The 22,307-nt window shown below is 38.8% G+C and overlaps 1 protein-coding gene across 1 annotated transcript in view; it reads right to left on the bottom strand.

Moving 5' to 3' along the window:
* The window catches only part of LOC132115375 (bone morphogenetic protein 1-like), an 82,071-nt gene that overhangs the window by 40,055 nt on the left and 19,709 nt on the right, over positions 1–22,307 (bottom strand). Inside the window, exons 2-5 of the mRNA XM_059523821.1 lie at positions 13,340–13,453; positions 12,398–12,538; positions 8,581–8,698; positions 2,982–3,160 (exon numbers count right to left, since the gene is read on the bottom strand). Coding sequence (XP_059379804.1) covers positions 2,982–3,160; positions 8,581–8,698; positions 12,398–12,538; positions 13,340–13,453 — 552 coding nt within the window. The remainder of the gene's footprint in view (positions 1–2,981; positions 3,161–8,580; positions 8,699–12,397; positions 12,539–13,339; positions 13,454–22,307) is intronic.

Below are 22,307 nucleotides of genomic sequence, written 5' to 3'. Positions count from 1 at the left end.
GCTGAACTTTGCTGCATTGGATCTAAAATACCATAAACAAATGGCTTCTGCAAACAAACGCTAGGGTTTCTCCTTGAAGGCTTTTCATAAGCTGGTGTTTGGTGATTTTTTAGTGGATGTGTGACATCAGTTCTTTCAGAGGAACCACAGCGAATCACATCCTCTATCAACACGATCAACTAATGCTTCAAAATCGCAAAGTGGCACAAGATTTTATTGTGTTTTATGTATCATATAAAACAGGACAGTGTGTTAAGTAACACTTCACTTAAAGCCTTTAAATATAATGCATTATGAAAGTAGTTTTAATGCATTATTTATGCACCTTATAATGATTTATACAATACATGTATAAATTCCCTCAGGCAATCCATCTAATGAACAATTGATAAAAACTGTGGAACTCACTACACTATTTATTAGGGATGTCCCGATCAGGTTTTTTTGTCCTCGAGTCCGAGTCCGAGTCATTTGATTTTGAGTATCTGCCGATACCGAGTCCCGATCCGATACTTATAATACATAAAAAAAAGAATAAAGAAGAGCGAAAAAACAGATCCAGGATCTTCAATAAATTACATTTTGAAATATATTCAAATATAAAATAGCTATTTTAATTAGGCTAGTAAAAATATTTCAAAATCTTACTGTTTTGCTGTACTTTGGATCAAATAAATGCAGGCTTGGTGAATAGAAGGGACTTCTTAAAAAAAAAAAAAAAAAACCTTAACAAGCTTACTGTTCAAAAACTTCTGACTGTAGTATAGGCAACTTTATTTTTTCTCTAATTTCTAGCTTTTAATTGGCTTAAAAATCTATAAATGCTGGACAATAACAAATAATAATGATTTGTTTATATACTACAAGCACTGTTTATCACATAATAATGCAGAATAGTTTCTATACTGTAATAAATACTGTCAATCAGCACTGCATTTTTCATACTTTATTTATCACCTGCTGGAGATGACTTGAAGAACAATTTATTGTCGTGATCGTATATTAACGTCTTCGTGTTTGCATATGTTTCTGTTTTCCTGTGAGCACCACAGCATAGCTGGACGCTTTTGTCCATATTAGGAAAATATACTGATATCAGCGCGAGAGCGCGCTCCGGCTTCGAGTATGAATGAAACACACACTGCATGAGAGTTTAGCGCTCTGTGATGTTCATCTCGCTGTATCCTGAGTCCGAATGAAATATCAGGTCATGCGTAAACTATCATGTCTCTTTGAGTTTGAATCTATATTTATTCACACCAGCTCTTGAAATCAAAGTGATGTCATGCCGCACGCGTTGCTGTTTCTGTGTGGAGTCAAAAGGGTCTAACTCTGTGCCACCGCATAACAAAAGATGTGTTAAAAATTAATGAGAATATATATATATCCGAGTCCTGATCGGGAGGTAACGTCCGATTCCGATCGAGTCTGAAACCACGCGATCGGGCCCGATTTCCGATCACGTGATCGGATCTGGACATCCCTACTATTTATATTTATATATACATACACGTATTTATCTAACACACATACTTAGCATACACTTAAATTTTTTGCACATAATATACCAGTACATACATAATGCTCATTGTAATATACCTGACATACATTGTCAATTTGTATATTTTCGTTTCTTACCTACCTATTTGTATTTTTTTTATTTTTTATTCCATTTTGTGTTTTTTGTTCTGTCACTGTCATTATGTTGCACTGCGGAGCTTCTGTCACGAAAACAAATTCCTCATATGTGTGAACATACCTGGCAATAAAGCTCATTCTGATTCATTCTGATTCTGATTCTAACCACAGATATAATACAATATAATACTCATTTATTCATCGTTACACATTTAAAAGCATTGTGCATTAAAACACATGACAAACAAACCTTCACATATTCATTTTAATTTTGGCTACAATTATTTATGAAAAGATTTTGTTATGCATTACAACCTGGATTATGACTACCTTTATAATGCATTACACACAAAGACGTTAAGTAAGGAGTTATCCTGTGGTATGTTTCTTTAAAATAAATGCCATTTACTGTGATATTTTCCTGTCAAAAGCTATTTTTAGGTGTTTTCTTGAAGGGAATCATTTTATTTATTCACCTTCACTGCTCCAAATCCATGTGCTGTTGTTGTTGTTATTATTATTATCATTTACTGCAATACAAAAAATGACATTTTTAAAGAATTGTTATGCAGCTCTTTCCATATAATGCATTAGTGATAATAGCGATTAGGACTTGTCAATCTTCAAAAAAGACAAAAAATACACCAATAAAGCTAAATACAATAGCTCATGCAAATCTTGCTATATTCCTGCGCTCACATTATAGAACAGACGGAAATTCAGTTAACTAAACACTGATAACATAGTGATTAAATAGTCTTTCTGAAGCTCTAGTTCTAGTTCACTATGAACTGTTGTAATATTGCAAGAGTTGCAGAAATATTCTTCTAAAGTTATACTTCCATTACATGAATATTGAAGCAAACTGGTTTGGAAAGAGAGTGAGCAAATAATGAACTATGTGGTGTGATATTTTGCCATCAAAAGCACATTTATGATTGTCTTAAGTGGCGATATGTTTTAGGCAACTGTATTTTAATCACACTGTTGCAACCAGGAGTCAGGGGTTATGAGTTCTGAGTTAAAAGTAGCAAATGTTGCCCAGCATTGATCCGAAATGAGCGCAGCGGTGGATTGGTGCTGAGCTCAGCAGTCAAGAATTTGTTTTATAAAGTGGGCCGTGTCGTTCCAAGCAAATGCGGTAACTGCTGCTTCCATGAAAACGGGCACAAAAGCATCTTTAATGCTTGTTGTTGACCTCACTTTTCTATGCATTATCATGAGCTTTAGTTAGTAATACATGTCATGTAATCTGTGCAGAGACCTTTGATATCGTATCTGATTCTTGAATCAAATCACTTCACACACATGTGAGTAACATTTTGCTGCTGTTGTTTTCCTACCTGGCTGAATGTTGTCCCGTATGATGCTGACATGATCGTCTCTGTCGGGTCGCGTGTGCTCATGCCAGAATCCGATCACGTGACCGAGCTCGTGCACCACAATCCCAAACTTATCACAGTTCTTCCCGATGGATATGGCCTGTGGACCCCCTCCTCTCCGGCCCACATACGAGCAGCACCTGCAGAGTTCATATTACCAGTAACGCTTGATTAATATCTCAGCATTCCACTGATCACAAAAATATAAAGAAAATAAACTATAGCATGTGGTTGAAATCACTGTCATTATCTGTCGGTCATTTTTTGTCATAGTTTTCAAGACATGTATTTTGTGTATTAAGATGACTGGATAAATATCACAAAGAAATGTCTGGGTTATATTTCACCCCAAAAACATGTATTATAATTTGCACATGTTATTAATGATTTTATATTTATTATATTAATTCATATTTATTCATCATAAATCTTAATTAATTTTAAAACATTTTAGCTACATTATAATTATATAGAACTCATATTCCATGTATAATTAATTATTTGATTTAATACATATTTAATTTAATTTATTTTATTAATGAGCGCTTAAAAAAATATATTTATATATATATATTGCATTTATTTAATTGTATTTATTTATTTTACACACACACACACACACACACACACACACACACACAAATGGATAAATTTTATAAATGACACTACAATGTGCTTAAAATATTTAATATAATAAAAAGGGTAAAACATTGTTACAAATAATATTTTATAGGCTATACCATTAGTGAATTTCTAAAGTCACAGACAACGAAAATTACTGATTATAAATGTAATTAACTATTGAACCAATTTTTCGGACCATTCATATTTTTGCATTATTTTCTTGTAAATTAAGCATGTTTTCCACACACACACACACACACACAAATAAAATAAAATCCTGTAAAATAACGACAAACCTATTTCAAAAATAGCTTTGTTTTCTTTATCCCAAACCTTTTCAATTTGAGTCAAACACTGTTCTTCTGTACTTGTATCAAGTAATATGTTTATGTAAAAACTGGCCTTTTTTCTCTACTCTACAACACACAAGCAAGCGAAGTCCAAATCTGAAACGAAACATGGCGTGAAATCGAACAAAATGTCACGCATCATTTGTTTTGTAAGTTTGCTTAGAACTACATGTTGCAAAATCCACAGAGAAACAGGAGTCTGTGTGCGGAGTCACAGCGGTAAGACACACACCAACACACTAAACACACAATCAAACGATCCCTTTCTCAAAGCGCTGGGATATGTGGGAGAAAACTGCTGAGAGCTCGCTTGCCTGCGATCCGCACACACATCCGAAGCCACATGTGCAGCCTGTGTGGTGCAAAAGATCAGGCTTTAATTACGAGGCAGCCAGCGGCTCGCTTCAGAAACTCTGCCTTGAACTTTGCACAGAACAACAGGAATCGCCTGAACACACACACACACACACACAGGGGCTCATCAGAGCATGGCTTACCCATTGGCAACTACTGCTTCATGTAAAGAGGAATAAATCCTAATGTTTCATCACCTCCACACACAGACTGAGTGTTTGTGTGCCCATCATGGCCTGCAGTGGGACATAAAGGCCCCCTGTACTTTCACACAACTGAAAAGCCTGGCAAAGCCTGCAGATGGCTATATTTTCAGAAGTTTCCACTCTGCTTAAACAGTGAGAAATCAAACAGTCTGTTACATTTGTCTCTCTCTCTGACTTTCTTTCTTCGTTTGTAAACAAGTCCACTGAGGAAATCATTGGTTTAGTTTTGTATTCGTCTCACTTATAAATTTGGGCAGTATGAGATATTGTATACTCTGGATAATTTCCCAAAGGAAACTTTCATTGCTCAGATGCCAGACGTTATTTATTGCTCTTTAATAGACGTTTCATTTCAGGTATCGCCTTTGTTTCTCGTGAAAGTCACTAGACTTAAGTGTGACAGTGTAGAGCCGATAGTTTAGTATTATTACATCTAGACTAATAGAATATAAATAACACAGCTCTCTACTATAGTAGTAGTATAAATAATATAATTAGTTTAAACTTGTATTAATATAATAAAAGTGTGCATTACAAGATTTTTACAGTATTAACTGTGTATTGATAATTTGCTTTTGTATCCATTAAATGTTTTATGACATTGATTTTGTTTTATGACAGTGGCATTGTTAACAATTATCTTTTGAGATACTATTACAGAATATTCTGTAATCATTTTAATTAGTTTGCGTTTATTTTTATTTTAAGTTTAGTTCAAGTTTTAGTAATTTAGTTAATATTTTTTTTAGCTTTTAGTATTTCAGGAGGTTAAGGAGCTGGCTGTCTGGTGCAGTCTTTACAACCTGGAGCTGAACACGCTCAAAACAGTGGAGATGATCGTGGACTTCAGGAGAAACCCCCCTGCACTCCCCCCACTCACCATCATGAACAGCACTGTGACTGCAGTGGAGTCATTCAGGTTCCTGGGCACCACTATCTCTCAGGACCTGAAGTGGGACATTCACATTGACTCCATTGTGAAAAAGGCCCAGCAGAGGTTGTACTTCCTTCTCAAGCTGAGGAAGTTTAACCTGCCACAGGATCTGCTGAAACAGTTCTACTCCACCATCATCGAATCCATCCTCTGCACTTCAGTAACTGTCTGGTTCAGCTCAGCTTCTAAATCTGACCTCAGAAGACTACAGAGGGTAGTCCGGACTGCTGAGCGAATCATCGGTACAACCCTCCCTTCTATTCAAGAACTGTACTTATCCAGAGTGAGCAGAAGGGCCTGGACCCCTCACATCCAGCACACTCCCTCTTTGAACTGTTGTCATCTGGTCGACGCTACAGAGCACTGAGCATCAGAACGACCAGACACAGGAACAGTTTCTTCTGTTACACACACACACACACACACACACACATACACACACACTTTGTTACTGTCATTCTGTTACACACACACACACACACACACACACACTTTGTTACTGTCATTCTGTTACACACACACACACACACACACACACACACACACACACACACACACACACACACACACAAACACACTTTGTTACTGTCATTCTGTTACACACACACACACACACATAAACACACACTTTGTTACTGTCATTCTGTTACACACACACACACACTTTGTTACTGTCATTCTGTTACACACACACACACACACACACACATACACACTTTGTTACTGTCATTCTGTTACACACACACACACACACATACACACACACACTTTGTTACTGTCATTCTGTTACAAACACACACACACACACACACACACACACTTTGTTACTGTCATTCTGTTACACACACACACACACACACACACACACTTTGTTACTGTCATTCTGTTACACACACACACACACACTTTGTTACTGTCATTCTGTTACACACACACACACACACACACACACACACACACACACTTTGTTACTGTCATTCTGTTACACACACACACACACACACACACACACATACACACACACACACACACTTTGTTACTGTCATTCTGTTACACACACACACACACACACACTTTGTTACTGTCATTCTGTTACACACACACACACACACACACACACACACTTTGTTACTGTCATTCTGTTACACACACACACACACACACACACTTTGTTACTGTCATTCTGTTAAACACACACAAACACACACACACACACACTTTGTTACTGTCATTCTGTTACACACACACACACACATACACACACACACACACTTTGTTACTGTCATTCTGTTACACACACACACACACACACACACATACACACACACACACTTTGTTACTGTCATTCTGTTACACACACACACACACACTTTGTTACTGTCATTCTGTTACACACACACACACACACACACACACACTTTGTTACTGTCATTCTGTTACACACACACACACACACTTTGTTACTGTCATTCGGTTACACACACACACACACACACACTTTGTTACTGTCATTCTGTTACACACACACACACACACACACACACACACACACACTTTGTTACTGTCATTCTGTTACACACACACACACACACACACACTTTGTTACTGTCATTCTGTTACACTGTGGAAGCCTCTGTCATGAAAACAAATTCCTTGTACTTGTAAACATGCCTGCCAATAAAAGCTCATTCTATTCTATTCTATTCTATTCTATTTATTTTTAATATTATTTAGAATTTTGTAGCATATTTTAGTGAATTTGGGCAAATTTAGAGACACTGTTGACATTTCTTCTTCATCTATTGAATCAGTCATATTTGTTTTGTTCTATGTTTATGTTTATGTTTAAGCATGTTTATTTTTGGAGATAAGGACATCAAGCTTTAGTAAATCTAATCTTTTTTTATGACTTCAAGAAAATAAAGAAGAAAAACCTACAATATTTTCAATAATATTCGCAACAAATTCCCATCTTCCCACCTCCTGGGTATCCTACCATGCCATAATAACAATGTTAAACGAAATAAGGGATCTACTTTTAAGTAAAAGATTGTGTAACTATACGCTTCAAACAATATTTAATTTTTTTCAAGGTGCATGTTTTAGTTGAACTGTTTGTAGCATAACTGTTATTAAAAGAGTTCATATTCTACACTCCTGTAAATCTTTTTTTTTTTTTTTGGTCGATTATACTCTCAATTAAGGTTTCTTGCACCAAAAAACGCTCTGTTTTTTATGACCCTCCACCCTCTCTGTGCACCTCAGAAATTAACAGACTTTTTCCATACTAAGACTTTCATATGGAAACAATTTTATAAATGACCAACATATGTACAATCATACATGTGAATAAACATATTGTATAATCATTCATCACGACAGCCCGAGATGCTGAACACTGAATATGTGTTGATATTCCAAGCCAGAGGTTTATTGTCATTCATGATGATTTCCACACAACTTTCGCGAAATATTCTGTGAGGTCTGTGGACGAGCTTCGAGTGGTGAACATTCGTCAACCGCACGTTTCAAAAGAGCAAAATAAATCCTGCTTTCCAGCAGACAGAAGCAGCTTGAGCAAAACCGACGTGCAAACACGGCATCCCAGGGTCTGATTGGTCTCCAACGGATGTGACCGTCAAGCTGGGCTCTGAACTTCTGCCACGCTACTGAAGCATCTACAGGGAGCCATTGTGTACGGATAAAACACACATGTTCAGGTGACAGTCCCGTGGAGAACAGTGTCACACAGACGGCTGGTATTTCCTCAGCAAAGCATAGAGTAATCGCTCGATCAAGACACGAGAGCCCACACACACATAAACACACAAATCTGTCTGTTGGCACACAAAGCAGATAAGGGGAACAGAGGAACGGATCGGATGGAAAACCACTTGAGCGATAAATCAGGAACAGACCGAAAAGAAAGAGGAGAGAGTGAAAGAAAAGAGTGAAAAGCACAGGCTCCACATGAGGTTGATTCCTTCCTGGAAGAGTCAAAGGTTTGGTCGTCCTAGTGTGGAAACTCTCTCTCACACTGACACGGACACACACACACCTCCCTGTGAAGCGATCCGCTAACACACACTTACCCACACGGCCGGTAGGTGAAGACGATGTAGCTCTCCTCTGTTGTTCTCTCGATGAACGTCACACATGTGTGTTTTTCCCAGTGTCTCATGGCCTGTCTGAATATGGCTCTCTGGCTTCCTGTACAGCACACACACACACACACACACACACACGAGAGGGTGACCAAAGGTGCAGGTGACATCTGTGAAATTTTGGCGATTTTTGCACAGGCAAATTGACCTTTGTCTATTGTCAGTATTGTAGTGATGTCTGAGGCACAGCTCACAGAGAAGCCTCTTTGAAAATAAATCACTTTCTAATGGTCACTGCGGCAAATTTGCGTGACCAACTTGCATCGGTCGCAATATCTGCATAGGGAAATCTTGTGCGGAAATCCCATTTATGTGGATAAATCTTGAAATGACTTGATTTCGCCTGTAACAATTTGCCAAACAACGGTAAATGCAACTGCCCCTTTAAATCACAGCATGAGTAATTTTAACTATTTCCCTGCCAATATTTAACAGACTACGCTTCCCAGATATTGACTGGATTTTCCAGATTTCCGTGTTTTTACTGTTATACTGTAGGAGGTGCTATTACATCATTGATAAATGTATGTAATACATAATTAAGCAGAAGAATATGTAAAATAATGCAATCATTAAACATTAAACAGCATATAAATTGTCTTAAAAACTGTCTTAATGTTATTGAATTCAATGACAATCCAGGTAGTGGTTTAGGACTGTGAAGCTTTGAGGGTGTTGATGAAAGCTCCATCTATCTTTTGATCATAATTTTCTCAGTTTTTTGCTCAAAACGTTGCTTTGTTTCTTTATTTTTTGTTTTTTATGAAACTTGCCCATATTCAAGTGTTGATAAAAAAAAGACTGCATAAAGACTAAAACAATGGTGTTTTTTGTTGTTGATGTTTAAAAGCATTTCATGTTCAGATATTCATACAAAAAGAATATTCTGGAGGCCATGACATTTTTGTGAAAATGATCAAAAATGCAGGTAGTGACTGGCAACTACTTTTTTTTTTAAGGCTGGTGGGGAAAAAGTTAAATAACAATATTATAATATAAATCATAATATTGTGGTTTTCTGCACAAAGTCAACCAAAAAATGTTTTGTATTCAAATCACTTAGATTCAAAATCTAACTTAAACCTAGAAAATAAACAGAACATTTTACAACCCGAATTCCGGAAAAGTTGGGACGTTTTTTAAATTTTAATAAAATGAAAACTAAAAGACTTTCAAATCACATGAGCCAATATTTTATTCACAATAGAACATAGATAACATAGCAAATGTTTAAACTGAGAAAGTTTACAATTTTATGCACAAAATGAGCTCATTTCAATTTTGATTTCTGCTACAGGTCTCAAAATAGTTGGGACGGGGCATGTTTACCATGGTGTAGCATCTCCTTTTCTTTTCAAAACAGTTTGAAGACGTCTGGGCATTGAGGCTATGAGTTGCTGGAGATTTCCTGTTGGAATTTGGTCCCATTCTTGCCTTATATAGATTTCCAGCTGCTGAAGAGTTCGTGGTCGTCTTTGACGTATTTTTCGTTTAATGATGCGCCAAATGTTCTCTATAGGTGAAAGATCTGGACTGCAGGCAGGCCAGGTTAGCACCCGGACTCTTCTACGACGAAGCCATGCTGTTGTTATAGCTGCAGTATGTGGTTTTGCATTGTCCTGCTGAAATAAACAAGGCCTTCCCTGAAATAGACGTTGTTTGGAGGGAAGCATATGTTGCTCTAAAACCTTTATATACCTTTCAGCATTCACAGAGCCTTCCAAAACATGCAAGCTGCCCATACCGTATGCACTTATGCACCCCCATACCATCAGAGATGCTGGCTTTTGAACTGAACGCTGATAACATGCTGGAAGGTCTCCCTCCTCTTTAGCCCGGAGGACACGGCGTCCGTGATTTCCAACAAGAATGTCAAATTTAGACTTGTCTGACCATAAAACACTATTCCACTTTGAAATAGTCCATTTTAAATGAGCCTTGGCCCACAGGAAACGACGGCGCTTCTGGACCATGTTCACATATGGCTTCCTTTTTGCATGATAGAGCTTTAGTTGGCATCTGCTGATGGCACGGTGGATTGTGTTTACCGACAGTGGTTTCTGAAAGTATTCCTGGGCCCATTTAGTAATGTCATTGACACAATCATGCCGATGAGTGATGCAGTGTCATCTGAGAGACCGAAGACCACGGGCATCCAATAAAGGTCTCCGGCCTTGTCCCTTACGCACAGAGATTTCTCCAGTTTCTCTGAATCTTTTGATGATGTTTTGCACTGTAGATGATGAGATTTGCAAAGCCTTTGCAATTTGACGTTGAGGAACATTGTTTTTAAAGTTTTCCACAATTTTTTTACGCAGTCTTTCACAGATTGGAGAGCCTCTGCCCATCTTTACTTCTGAGAGACTCTGCTTCTCTAAGACAAAGCTTTTATAGCTAATCATGTTACAGACCTGATATCAATTAACTTAATTAATCACTAGATGTTCTCCCAGTTGAATCTTTTCAAAACTGCTTGCTTTTTTAGCCATTTGTTGCCCCCGTGCCAACTTTTTTGAGACCTGTAGCAGGCATTAAATTTTAAATGAGCTAATTAAGTGGATAAAAGTGTAAAATTTCTCAGTTTAAACATTTGCTACGTTATCTATGTTCTATTGTGAATAAAATATTGGCTCATGTGATTTGAAATTCCTTTAGTTTTCATTTTATTAAAATTTAAAAAACGTCCCAACTTTTCCGTAATTCGGGTTGTAGAATTCATTTAAAAAAAAGAAAAGCTATGAATAAAATGGCAAAAAATAAATAAATAAATAAATAAATAAATAACATCATAATAATTGTAGGTCACTAATTAAATAATTAATTTTGAAACATTAGCTGCGTCCCAATTAGCTTACTCATGCACTATATATTGTCGTTTTGTTGTATAAATATTGTGAGTAGTGTGTTCACACACTGAAAACTCAAAAACCAAAACGTGCACTTTTAATACCCGAATGATGCATTTAATTAACAAATTAAAAAAAAAAAGTTGTGGAAAATTGGACACTGTCACAACCTTAATTATATAGCACGAGGGGGAGGGGCTATCAGACTGATGCTGATTGACAAAATAACCTCTTATATATTTTACACACTACACAGTTGAGTACATACTGCATAAGTGCATATAGCAGTACATCATTTGGGACGCAGCTATTGACATCATGTGACTCTCATCATGTGACTCTCATCATGTGACGGTCAGATTCCAGACTTGATTCCACTGAAGCACGAGACGTTCGTTGGATCATTTTCGAATCATGCCGGAGACCACGATCATAAGGTTTTGCATATCAACCTTGCACATTTATATTTTATATTATATTTGCACATTCACATAGTTTTGACTGAATTGGGAATAATTATAATTTAAATAGATATTTAAAAATTCTGTAGTGTAGTGTAGAGTTGCACCAGTAATGTCATGCACCTTTTGCTGCCTTATGCAAGATAACACACGACCAAAACAAAACACCTTTTCACCTTTGTATTAATTTAAAAGTAAAGCAGTTCTTTTAACTGCTTTTTTGTTTCCACAAACAACTTTTGAGTTCCACAAAGTCAAACAAATGGAGTGACACGAGGTTAGACTGACCGATTTCAGACACATGAATGTGTGATTTCTTCCACAAACATGTTTTTCCTACAGTACTATAATCATGCAACTTAATAACCAAACAGATGTTATCGATCACATGCTGCTCAAACTGAAACATGAAAAGCTCTGCATGATTGCATGACTTACCGCTGAAGTTCCCGCTGATGACGTAAGGAATGACGCCCTCGGGCCACACCCTCTCAGGTCTGGACGTCGCTGCCCTCTTCCTGCGATGGGTTCCCCGACTGGACGCCGTATCGTTTGTATTCGTCTCATTGTTAAGTGAACCTACCATTACCAACACCAAATGAAGAGAAACCAAAACGGTCAGTCTGGATCCTCATCATCACAAGTTTCAGAGAAAGAGAGATTACACATCATCTTCCACATCTTACATTTACGTTTAAATACATAACCCACATTTGCAAAATTGTAAGAGCCTTTTCCACTAACATCTGGCAACCAGAATCAATCCGAATACTTTGTGTTCATTTTAAACTACTGTTTTATTATTTAAAACTTGATCATTTCTTTTAAATGAAATGTTTGATCTATATCAAAAGAGTCCAAATACATTTTTGTGGCCAACGTATGTGCCATTGACATATATGAGACTTCAAATCATCTACTGAGCTCAACGGTAACCACTAACTCAAATCTGTTCATATTCTGTTATAACACAGCATGTTTTTTTTCTATTGTTTTGAATGCTAACTCCTACACACAGACTGGACTCTACTATATATAGCAAAACAGACTTGTCTTATCTGACGTTGAATTCTGTCCCTTGTTCACGTGTCTTTATCATCTCATGTTTTTCCCCTCCTCTGTAAACTTTACTTCCTTCTGGGGTGAAAATATCATGAAACTAATGGCTAATTATGAGGAAATTTGCTTTCATTTTGTCAAATCCCAATTGTAATGTGTTGTTGTGTTTGGGAATGTGGCAACTGTTTCTCGACAGGCTTTTCTCTGTTGGTTTAAAAATATATGGCTTCAAGTTCTCTTCCTGAGTTTCTGACTGCCAATTAAGCCTGGCACAAAGTGGATATAAAGCAGGCCCATGCACTCACACTCACACACACTTACCCGTACCTGTGTGATTCAGAATTGTGACCGTTCTCTCTGCTAAATTCACAATGCGGTCCACTTTAAACATGCGCATATCTTCCTCATCCAGCGCGATGTCTCCGAGATAAGCAACTGAAACAAACATAAAGGAGAGTGATTTTTATTTCTCATGCAACAGTTATATAACAATTCATTTCAGAAATTTCTCAAGGAATGCCTATGTAACACATCACTTAGAAAAAGGGACAGATTCTGTGGATCCTAGGTCGACTATAGAACAAAAATTGGTTTTAAAACAAACAAATTAATCAAAAATATATCATATGCATCATATACCCTACCAATTTAAAGTGGCAGTAACAATATTTATTTATTTAGAAATTTAAACATTCATTCAGCAACATTAAACTAATCAAAAGTGGGGAAAAAGATAATGTTACAAAAATTATATTTCAAATAAATGTTATCCTGTTGTAAAAATTATATATATATATATATATATAATTTTTACAACAGGATAACATTTATTTGAAATATAATTTTTGTATGTATGTATGTATGTATATACAAATATACATATATATATATATACATACATATACACATATATACACACACATATATATATATATATGTATATAAAATGCATCACAGTTTTCACAAAAAAAATTAAACCTTGATAATAACAATAAATGTTTCTTGAGTGGCAAATCAGCACATTACAATGATTTCTGAAGGACCGTGCGACACTGAAGACTGTGAAGAAAATTCAGCTTTGAATCAAAGTAATCAATTAGATTGTAAAATGTATTCAAATAGAAGACAGTTATTTTAAATTGTAATACAATTTCACAATATTACTGCATTTATATCAAATAAATACCGCATTTACTTGCTTAAAATTAATTCAATAATTTGTACTTCAAATTACTGTAAGCCTTTTCACATCATTTACATTATTTGTGCATTTATTTATGCAAGCTAATTCATGAGGTTTGTAGCGGATGGTGTGAAATCGAATTCCTTGTGTAGGTTTTTTAAAGAGGGGCGCACATCTATCAGTTTCTTCAAACAGTTATTTCAAAACAACCCCCTACAAGCTTTCAGGGTCCAGCGAGCTGATAGACAGCTCATCAATTTTTAATGGTCATCTACAATGCCATTTATAGCTGGGGTCATCACTCGTGCCACGATAAATAAATCATCCATCAAAAGAGGGAAGCTGATTAGCATTGGGAAGCTAAGTGAGCGACTGCACGCCTCTAATGATCTACACAACAGGACTCTGCTGACCTGCATGGGAATGGATGTGTTGGTAGAGATTCATCAGCTCGTCAGGGACTAATTGCATCTTTAGAAGCTTTGCCACTTGGAGTAGGATTGAGAGCATCTTCAGTTTTGAAGGCAGCTATTTAACACAAGTGTGCAACTATGAATAAATGAATTATAATTCAACGGAAGCATATTCTTCACATTTGTGGCATTTCTTTTTGGTTTTCCCTGAAGTTCACTTTTAAAATGCTTTCAAACCTGAGTCTGTTTCTGAGAAAAACGTTTGAGTAATTGTAATGTTTGTGGATGGATGGAAAATATAGATGGATGATGGATGGATGGATGGATGGATATTAGGAATGTTGAATATTTATAAAGCTATAAATATATACAATTAAGAAAGAAATACATTAATTTAGTAATTCTAATATAACAATTATATAAAAAAGTATTTATTTTTTTTATTATTCAAATATATATATATATATATTATATTAAAAATATATATAAATTATATATAAAATTGTACTTTGTATTCGGTTCATGGTGTATCATTTTAACTATACAGTTGTTAGACACATATATACATAACCTTGAAAAGAAAATGCCATTTAATAATCTGATTTAAATTTATATTGCATTTTCCCCGCAATAAAGTGAAGATTCTTTAAAGCAGTTTTACAGAAAACATCGCTTTACAATTCCCAGCGAGCAAGAGAGAGATGACAGTATAGCTGCCAGTTATAAAGCACTGAGAAAAACACACGAAGCCTTCAGAAACATTGAATGCTTTTCCAGAACTGCTCAAGATTTTTATTTTTTTATTTTTTTCAGAACTTCTCAATGAAACATCATTTGAACATACACACATGTGCACATCATGCACAAAATCTGACTGCTAGGTTAAAAAAAAGGAAACGTTTTTGCCAAAAACCATACTAGTTATTGTTACTAATGTAAAACCATAATCAAAAACACACCAAATACCCTAAGATGTTTTCACAGCCTTTAATTTATTTATTTTTTTTGGCAAAAACCAAGTTATTAGTTTTAAAACATCAACAATAATGTGCCATATCCAAGGTAATTCAAAGACTACCAGCTTGAAAGTCCAAAACTTTCTTAGTCATAAACGCAGTAATCCAAATACATCTGTGTACTGTATCTTGTTTGGGCAAGAAAAAGCTAGACATTGTTTAGTTAGCCAACACCTGGAAAGTAGCATACATTCTATTTTTTTTTATTAGGTTTGAAAAAAAAAAAAAAAAACCTTTACGAGACTCGTGACACAGGGTTTTTGTTTCTATATGATCAGTGCTGTGGCAGTGTGTGTGTGTGTGTGTGTAAGGCCCGAGGCTAGTGTTTTTTAAAAGCCAATGAACATTGGCATGTTTACTAGATTTATTGCAGGAGGCCGTGAGCACAGAGGTGTGTGTGTGTGTGTGTGTGTGTGTGTGTGTGTGTGTGTGCCCGTGTGTGTGCCCGTGTGCATGTGTGTGTGTCTGTGTGTGTGAGAGCGAGCCGGATCAAACGGGACGTCCAGCCTGAGGCAGTGGGGCAGTGGGGCAGAGACCTGCACAATCAAGCCAATAAGCAACAGTCTTTAGAGCAACAGTCTGCTGCCGCCGGGTTGTGTCAGAGTATTTTGATACTTTATTTATGGTGTCACACATGTAACACTATTAAGCAACTCTGAAATGGTTGTTTGCCAAGCTACGAGCTACTAACAACTTGTTCTAACCCAGTTTCCAAAGACTTAGAAATATTTTGTCTTTTCCCACAAACAGTGAAAATGTTGTGCAACATGACAAAAAAACACTAAAGTAGTATATAACTGAAGTTTGATAAAGTTCCAAAGTTTGGGGGCAATATATATACATATATATATATTAATGACTTTATTCATCAAGGATGCATTAAATTTATCAAAAATGAGAGTAAATGTCACACACCTGGACTCATTTTGTGTGTTTTTGCCCCTGTGACCCAGTTTCTGTCTCTATGTGGTTTGATTAGTTCCCAGGTGTGTCTAGTCATTTCCGCATGTGTTCCATGTCCCTGTTAATTTAGTCATTCCATCCACCTGTGTTTTCCCTATTATCCCTTGTATAAAAGCCTTGTCCTTTCAGTTCTGTTTTGTCGGGTCTACTCGTCTACTCGTCTACTTGTCAACTCGTCAACTCGTCAACTCGTCTACTTGTCTACTTGTCTACTTGTCTACTTGTCTACTTGTCTACTTGTCTACTTGTCTACTTGTCCGCTTGTTACCTGTTACTTGCCACTTGCCACTTGCCACCTGTTATTTGCTACTTACCTTGCCTATGTTTTATTTAATAAATCCTTGTTTCGTTTATTCCTCGGCTCCGTGTTCCTTCCAGCAGCGTAAGCCGTGACAGAAGACCCGACCTAAAAAGTTAAAAAGTGCGTGTTTTCCCTCCGTTTTGTTTTCCGTTTTTTCACAGTCTTTTTCTTTCCGTAGTGTGTAATGGATCCCCTCTATCGCCCCGAATACCTCCTCCTCCTGCTGGAGCAGGAGGGACTGTCTCTCGAGGACCATACCAAGCGATTTCTACTGCTAGCTAATGCCACCAGCTACCCGGACCACGCGCTTGTCACCCGAAGATGGTCCTCGGGAGGATTTCGCCGCATTCATAGAGTGGAATCTGGTGAGAAATGGGTCACCTCTCACGGTCGGCCCAATGGAGGATCTCGCCAGGTCCACTCTGGACCCAGAGCCCAGCCTACAATCTCCCCACGGTACGAGGCATAAGCCCGAGCCCACCGATGACGGAGAGCCAGAGAGCAACCCGTCAGACCAGGTGCGAGAGCCGGCGACACTGCCCACCACGAGGGAGCAAAATGTGGAGCACCAAATGGGTCAAAATGAGGGGGTTTCCAATTCACCTATGCCAGTACCTCTGTTAAGCCCAGGACGGGCTCCTGATCCTCTGTTAAGCCCAGGAAGGGCTCCTGATCTTCCGTTAAGCCCAGGAAGGGCTCCTGATCTTCCGTTAAGCCCAGGACGGGCTCCTGATCCTCCTTTAAGCCCAGGACGGGCTCCTGTTCCCCCGTTAAGCCCAGGACGGGCTCCTGATCCTCTGTTAAGCCCAGGACGGGCTCCTGTTCCCCCGTTAAGCCCAGGACGGGCTCCTGATCCTCTGTTAAGCCCAGGACGGGCTCCTGATCCTCCTGTAAGCCCAGGACGGGCTCCTGATCCTCCTGTAAGCCCAGGACGGGCTCCTGATCCTCCTGTAAGCCCAGGACGGGCTCCTGATCCTCTGTTAAGACCAGGACGGGCTCCTGTTCCCCCGTTAAGCCCAGGACGGGCTCCTGTTCCCCCGTTAAGCCCAGGACGGGCTCCTGTTCCCCCGTTAAGCCCAGGACGGGCTCCTGATCCTCTGTTAAGCCCAGGACGGGCTCCTGATCCTCTGTTAAGCCCAGGACGGGCTCCTGTTCCCCCGTTAAGCCCAGGACGGGCTCCTGATCCTCTGTTAAGCCCAGGACGGATTCCTGTTCCCCCGTTAAGCCCAGGACGGGCTCCTGATCCTCTGTTAAGCCCAGGACGGGCTCCTGATCTTCCGTTAAGCCCAGGACGGGCTCCTGATCTTCCGTTAAGCCCAGGACGGGCTCCTGATCTTCCGTTAAGCCGAGGACGGGCTCCTGAACCCCCGTTAAGCCCAGGACGGGCTCCTGAACCCCCGTTAAGCCCAGGACGGGCTCCTGATCCTCCGTTAAGCCCAGGACGGGCTCCTGATCCTCCGTTAAGCCCAGGAAGGGCTCCAGCCCCAGAGCTTACTCCAATGCCTGCTCCTCCAAAATTCCCACCCTCCCACCCACTCCTGCCTCCTCCTCCGCTGTCGTCTGGCTGCCCCTCTGCTCGCCCTCAGCCTACCATCATTGTGGTGCGAGCTCAGCAGGACCGCCATCCTCCAGCGACGCCTTGGTCGGCGTCTCCCTCACCTCCGCCTCCAGCCTCTGAGGCCTGGACTCCGCCTCGGCCCGTTGACCCGTCGGCTCCACCATGGCTCCTAGCTCCTTCCTCTCCGCCGTGGCCCGGCAGTCCGCAGGCTCTGCCTGGCTCCCTCTTCCCTCCGGCTCCGCCTTGGTCTGGCGTCGTCCATCCTATGCCTCGGGACTCCACTCCTCCGGCTTCGCCTCATCCCTCCGTCCCTCCGGCTCCGTCAGGCTCCTTCATCCCCTCGGCTACACCTCAGTCCTCGGTCACTCTGGCCTCACCGCGGCCTTCCGGATCCACATCGCCGCGTCAGTCACCAGAGCCATCAGTTCCGCCTAGGACCTCCGGCTCCTCCCCGTCACCCTGGCTCTTCGGCTCTCCGTCTCCGCCTCGGGCTCCTCCTCCACTTGCTCCGTTGCCGTGGGTCGAGTCCCTGGAGTCGGTGACCATTCCTCCTCCATGGCTCCTTCCACCGTCGGCTCCACCTTGGGCCGTTATGGCTGTGGCCTGGGTCCTGCTGGGTGCCTCCTGCTTCAGATCCTTCCTGTCTCCTCCCTGGCTCCTCCCTCCGTCATCTCCTCCCTGGCTCCTTCCTCTGTGGTCCCTGTCTGCTGGCCTCCCTTTGTTGTTTCTACGGTGCGAGGACGCACCTACGGGGAGGGGGGAGTACTGTCACACACCTGGACTCATTTTGTGTGTTTTTGCCCCTGTGACCCAGTTTCTGTCTCTATGTGGTTTGATTAGTTCCCAGGTGTGTCTAGTCATTTCCGCATGTGTTCCATGTCCCTGTTAATTTAGTCATTCCATCCACCTGTGTTTTCCCTATTATCCCTTGTATAAAAGCCTTGTCCTTTCAGTTCTGTTTTGTCGGGTCTACTTGTTACTTGTCTACTTGTCCGCTTGTTACCTGTTACTTGCCACTTGCCACTTGCCACCTGTTATTTGCTACTTACCTTGCCTATGTTTGATTTAATAAATCCTTGTTTCGTTTATCCCTCGGCTCCGTGTTCCTTCCAGCAGCGTAAGCCGTGACCGTAAATACATTTATAATGTTGCAAAAGATTTCTATTTTAAATAAATGCTGTTCTTTTGAAGTTTCTATTCAACAAAAATCTGGAAAAAACAGTCCCAACAAAAATATGAAACAGCACAAATGTTTTGAACGCTGATCATAGCCAGAAATGTTTCTTGAGCAGCAAATCTGCATTTTACAGTGATTTCTGAAGGATCATGTGACTCTGAAGACTGGAGGAGAGGAATGATGCTAAAAATTCAGCTTTGATCACAGGAATCAATTACATTTGAATATATATTCAAATAGTTATTTTAAATTGTAATAATATTTGACATTATTACTGCTTTTGCTGTATTTTTTATAGTAAATACAGCCTGTGGGATATTCGTTTGGAGCTACATATTACATCTAAATAAATCAGTGTAGGCTACTTTTAATCTGCCACAAAACTGATGAGTCAATGAATGAATAAAGAGATGAATAAAAGATGAATAAAGAAAAAAAGCAGCATAACAAATAAAAAACAGTATGTAAAGTAAAATTATTATTTTCCCACAATAAATAAATTATGACATAACAGCGCATTAAAATTCAACTGTGCGCAACTTTGTTTTATCACTCTGACACTCATCTCAACTCAATTTCCTTAAATCCACCGAAAAATAAATGACATGCATTTGTTGTGACTTCACAAATCAGTGTCAGTGTAAACCATAAGAGCAGCTGAGTCATAAACAACAGAGAAGCATTTTGCTAATCTACTCTCTTAGAGCGGTTAGAAAGACTTGATGAAGATCAGTGCTGAGTGTCTGAGCAGCTCTCTAGGTCTGCAGACAAACTTCTGTCTAAAAACAGAACTAAAAATGACAGGGTTTTACCTGCCGATGAAGTTTCAAAGAAAACAGCTGCAACAAGAAAAGTTTGATCATATCATAATCGTGTTGCATTAACTGGACTGTTTTTTTATTTTTCTAAATTGGATGATTTGAACTGGATGAACCAACCAAACAGGCGAAACAGACCAAATCTTCTTAAATCAAAGTTCTTACAAACATAGGCTACAGCAAAACCTGTTATGCCATGAGGAAATTAGTTAGTTTTAACTATTAGGTTTTTTTATTATTATTATTATTTTTTTTTTTTACAAATTCCTGCCATTTTAATTCCTGCCAAACACATTTTCATGCTGAATAAATAAATGAATAACACTTTCATTTGGAAACTGTTTGTATTGACTAAGTTTAGTATACTTTCTTACTTAAAGTTATTTATTTATTTATGTTCTCCTCGCTAGCTCCATAGACAGCATAACCTGTGTTATTACATGGGGGGGGGGGGCTCTTATGAACAGGATCTTAAAATAATTATAAAAATAAATAAATATTTATTTATAATTATAATGTGTTTTTAAATCCTGCTAAACATGTTTTCATGCCAACTATTTCACTTTAAAAAAAATTGCATATTTTTATAGTAAAGTACCCAGATCACCTGACATGAGAAACATAAACATTTTAGTAGAAAATTAGTCATTTAAACTGTTATTCACTCTATATTTTTTCTCCAAAACTGAAAAGTAATAAAACAGAACTATTGTGAAATATTATTAAAATAAAAACAAATGTAACTTATTCATGTGAATCAAAGCTGAATTTTCAGCATCATTACTCCAGGCTTGAGTGTCACATGATCCTTCAGAAATCATAATAATATTCTGATTTACTGCTCAAGGAACAGATGTGCAGCTTCATATTTTTGTGGAAACTTTTTTTTATTATTCTTTGATAAATAGGAAGTCCTCACTGAATAAAAGTATTTTTTTTTTCAAACCAATCAAACTTTTGAAATGTACTGTATATAGAGATATGATATATGATCCATACAGAGAATATATATGTCAAATGATAAGAGTATTCAAGTGCATAGAGTTTATAAAGGAACCCAAAACAATCATACAAGCAAAAGCCCCTTCGTTACCACAACTGAAAACCCAAACGAACAGTTGCTAGGCCACCAGCCCATGTCTGATCTCTCAAACCCGGAGTCTGAAGGCAGCAGCCGTGTCAGAGCCATCAACACATGGCACAAACACACTGCCAGCAGTCCCCTAGAGATCCTGAGAGATGCAATCCTCCCCTTAATCTAGTGTGCAATTCTGCTCCATCAGATTCCAAGACTAGCGAGAACAAGTGCATGAACGCCAGCCCAGCCTCCCGCCTTTCATTTCTCGGTCCAGTTGTTTCGGCGACACATTTTATCTGCATTTCCTCGGGGGATTCCTGTTTTAATCATCTCTGTCTTTCTAGCTCAAAATCCTCACCAACGAAACCCCAATCCTCCTCATGCTTTCTATACACCCAAATGAAAAAGAGCTTATCGGAGCGCAAGGCCTAGACGGAGACAGAATCTCATCACACGAGGCCTGAAAGGCTTCACGTTACAAATCTGGAGCACAATGGCTTTGAACTAACGAACTTCAGCGAATGCACCAAAAGAGGATCTATAAATTGCACGAGAAAAGATGGGATGTATTTGATGAAGTGGGATAAAGGAGTGCGGTGGCAGATTGGGGTTTGCCGCTGGACACATTTATTACAGAAACGCTCAACAGCTGCAGCAGAACCTTAGAAGCCACTGAGTGCTCTTGATTTAACGTTTCAACCTAAAAAAAGACAATGGGAAAGAATTTATCCACACGCCTGACAATTTGTAGGCATATATATACATATGTAATAGACTGTTGT

Source organism: Carassius carassius, chromosome 34 (assembly GCF_963082965.1).
Source record: "Carassius carassius chromosome 34, fCarCar2.1, whole genome shotgun sequence".
Classification (NCBI taxonomy): domain Eukaryota; kingdom Metazoa; phylum Chordata; class Actinopteri; order Cypriniformes; family Cyprinidae; genus Carassius; species Carassius carassius.
This window is presented reverse-complemented; position numbering and strand designations above follow the sequence as displayed.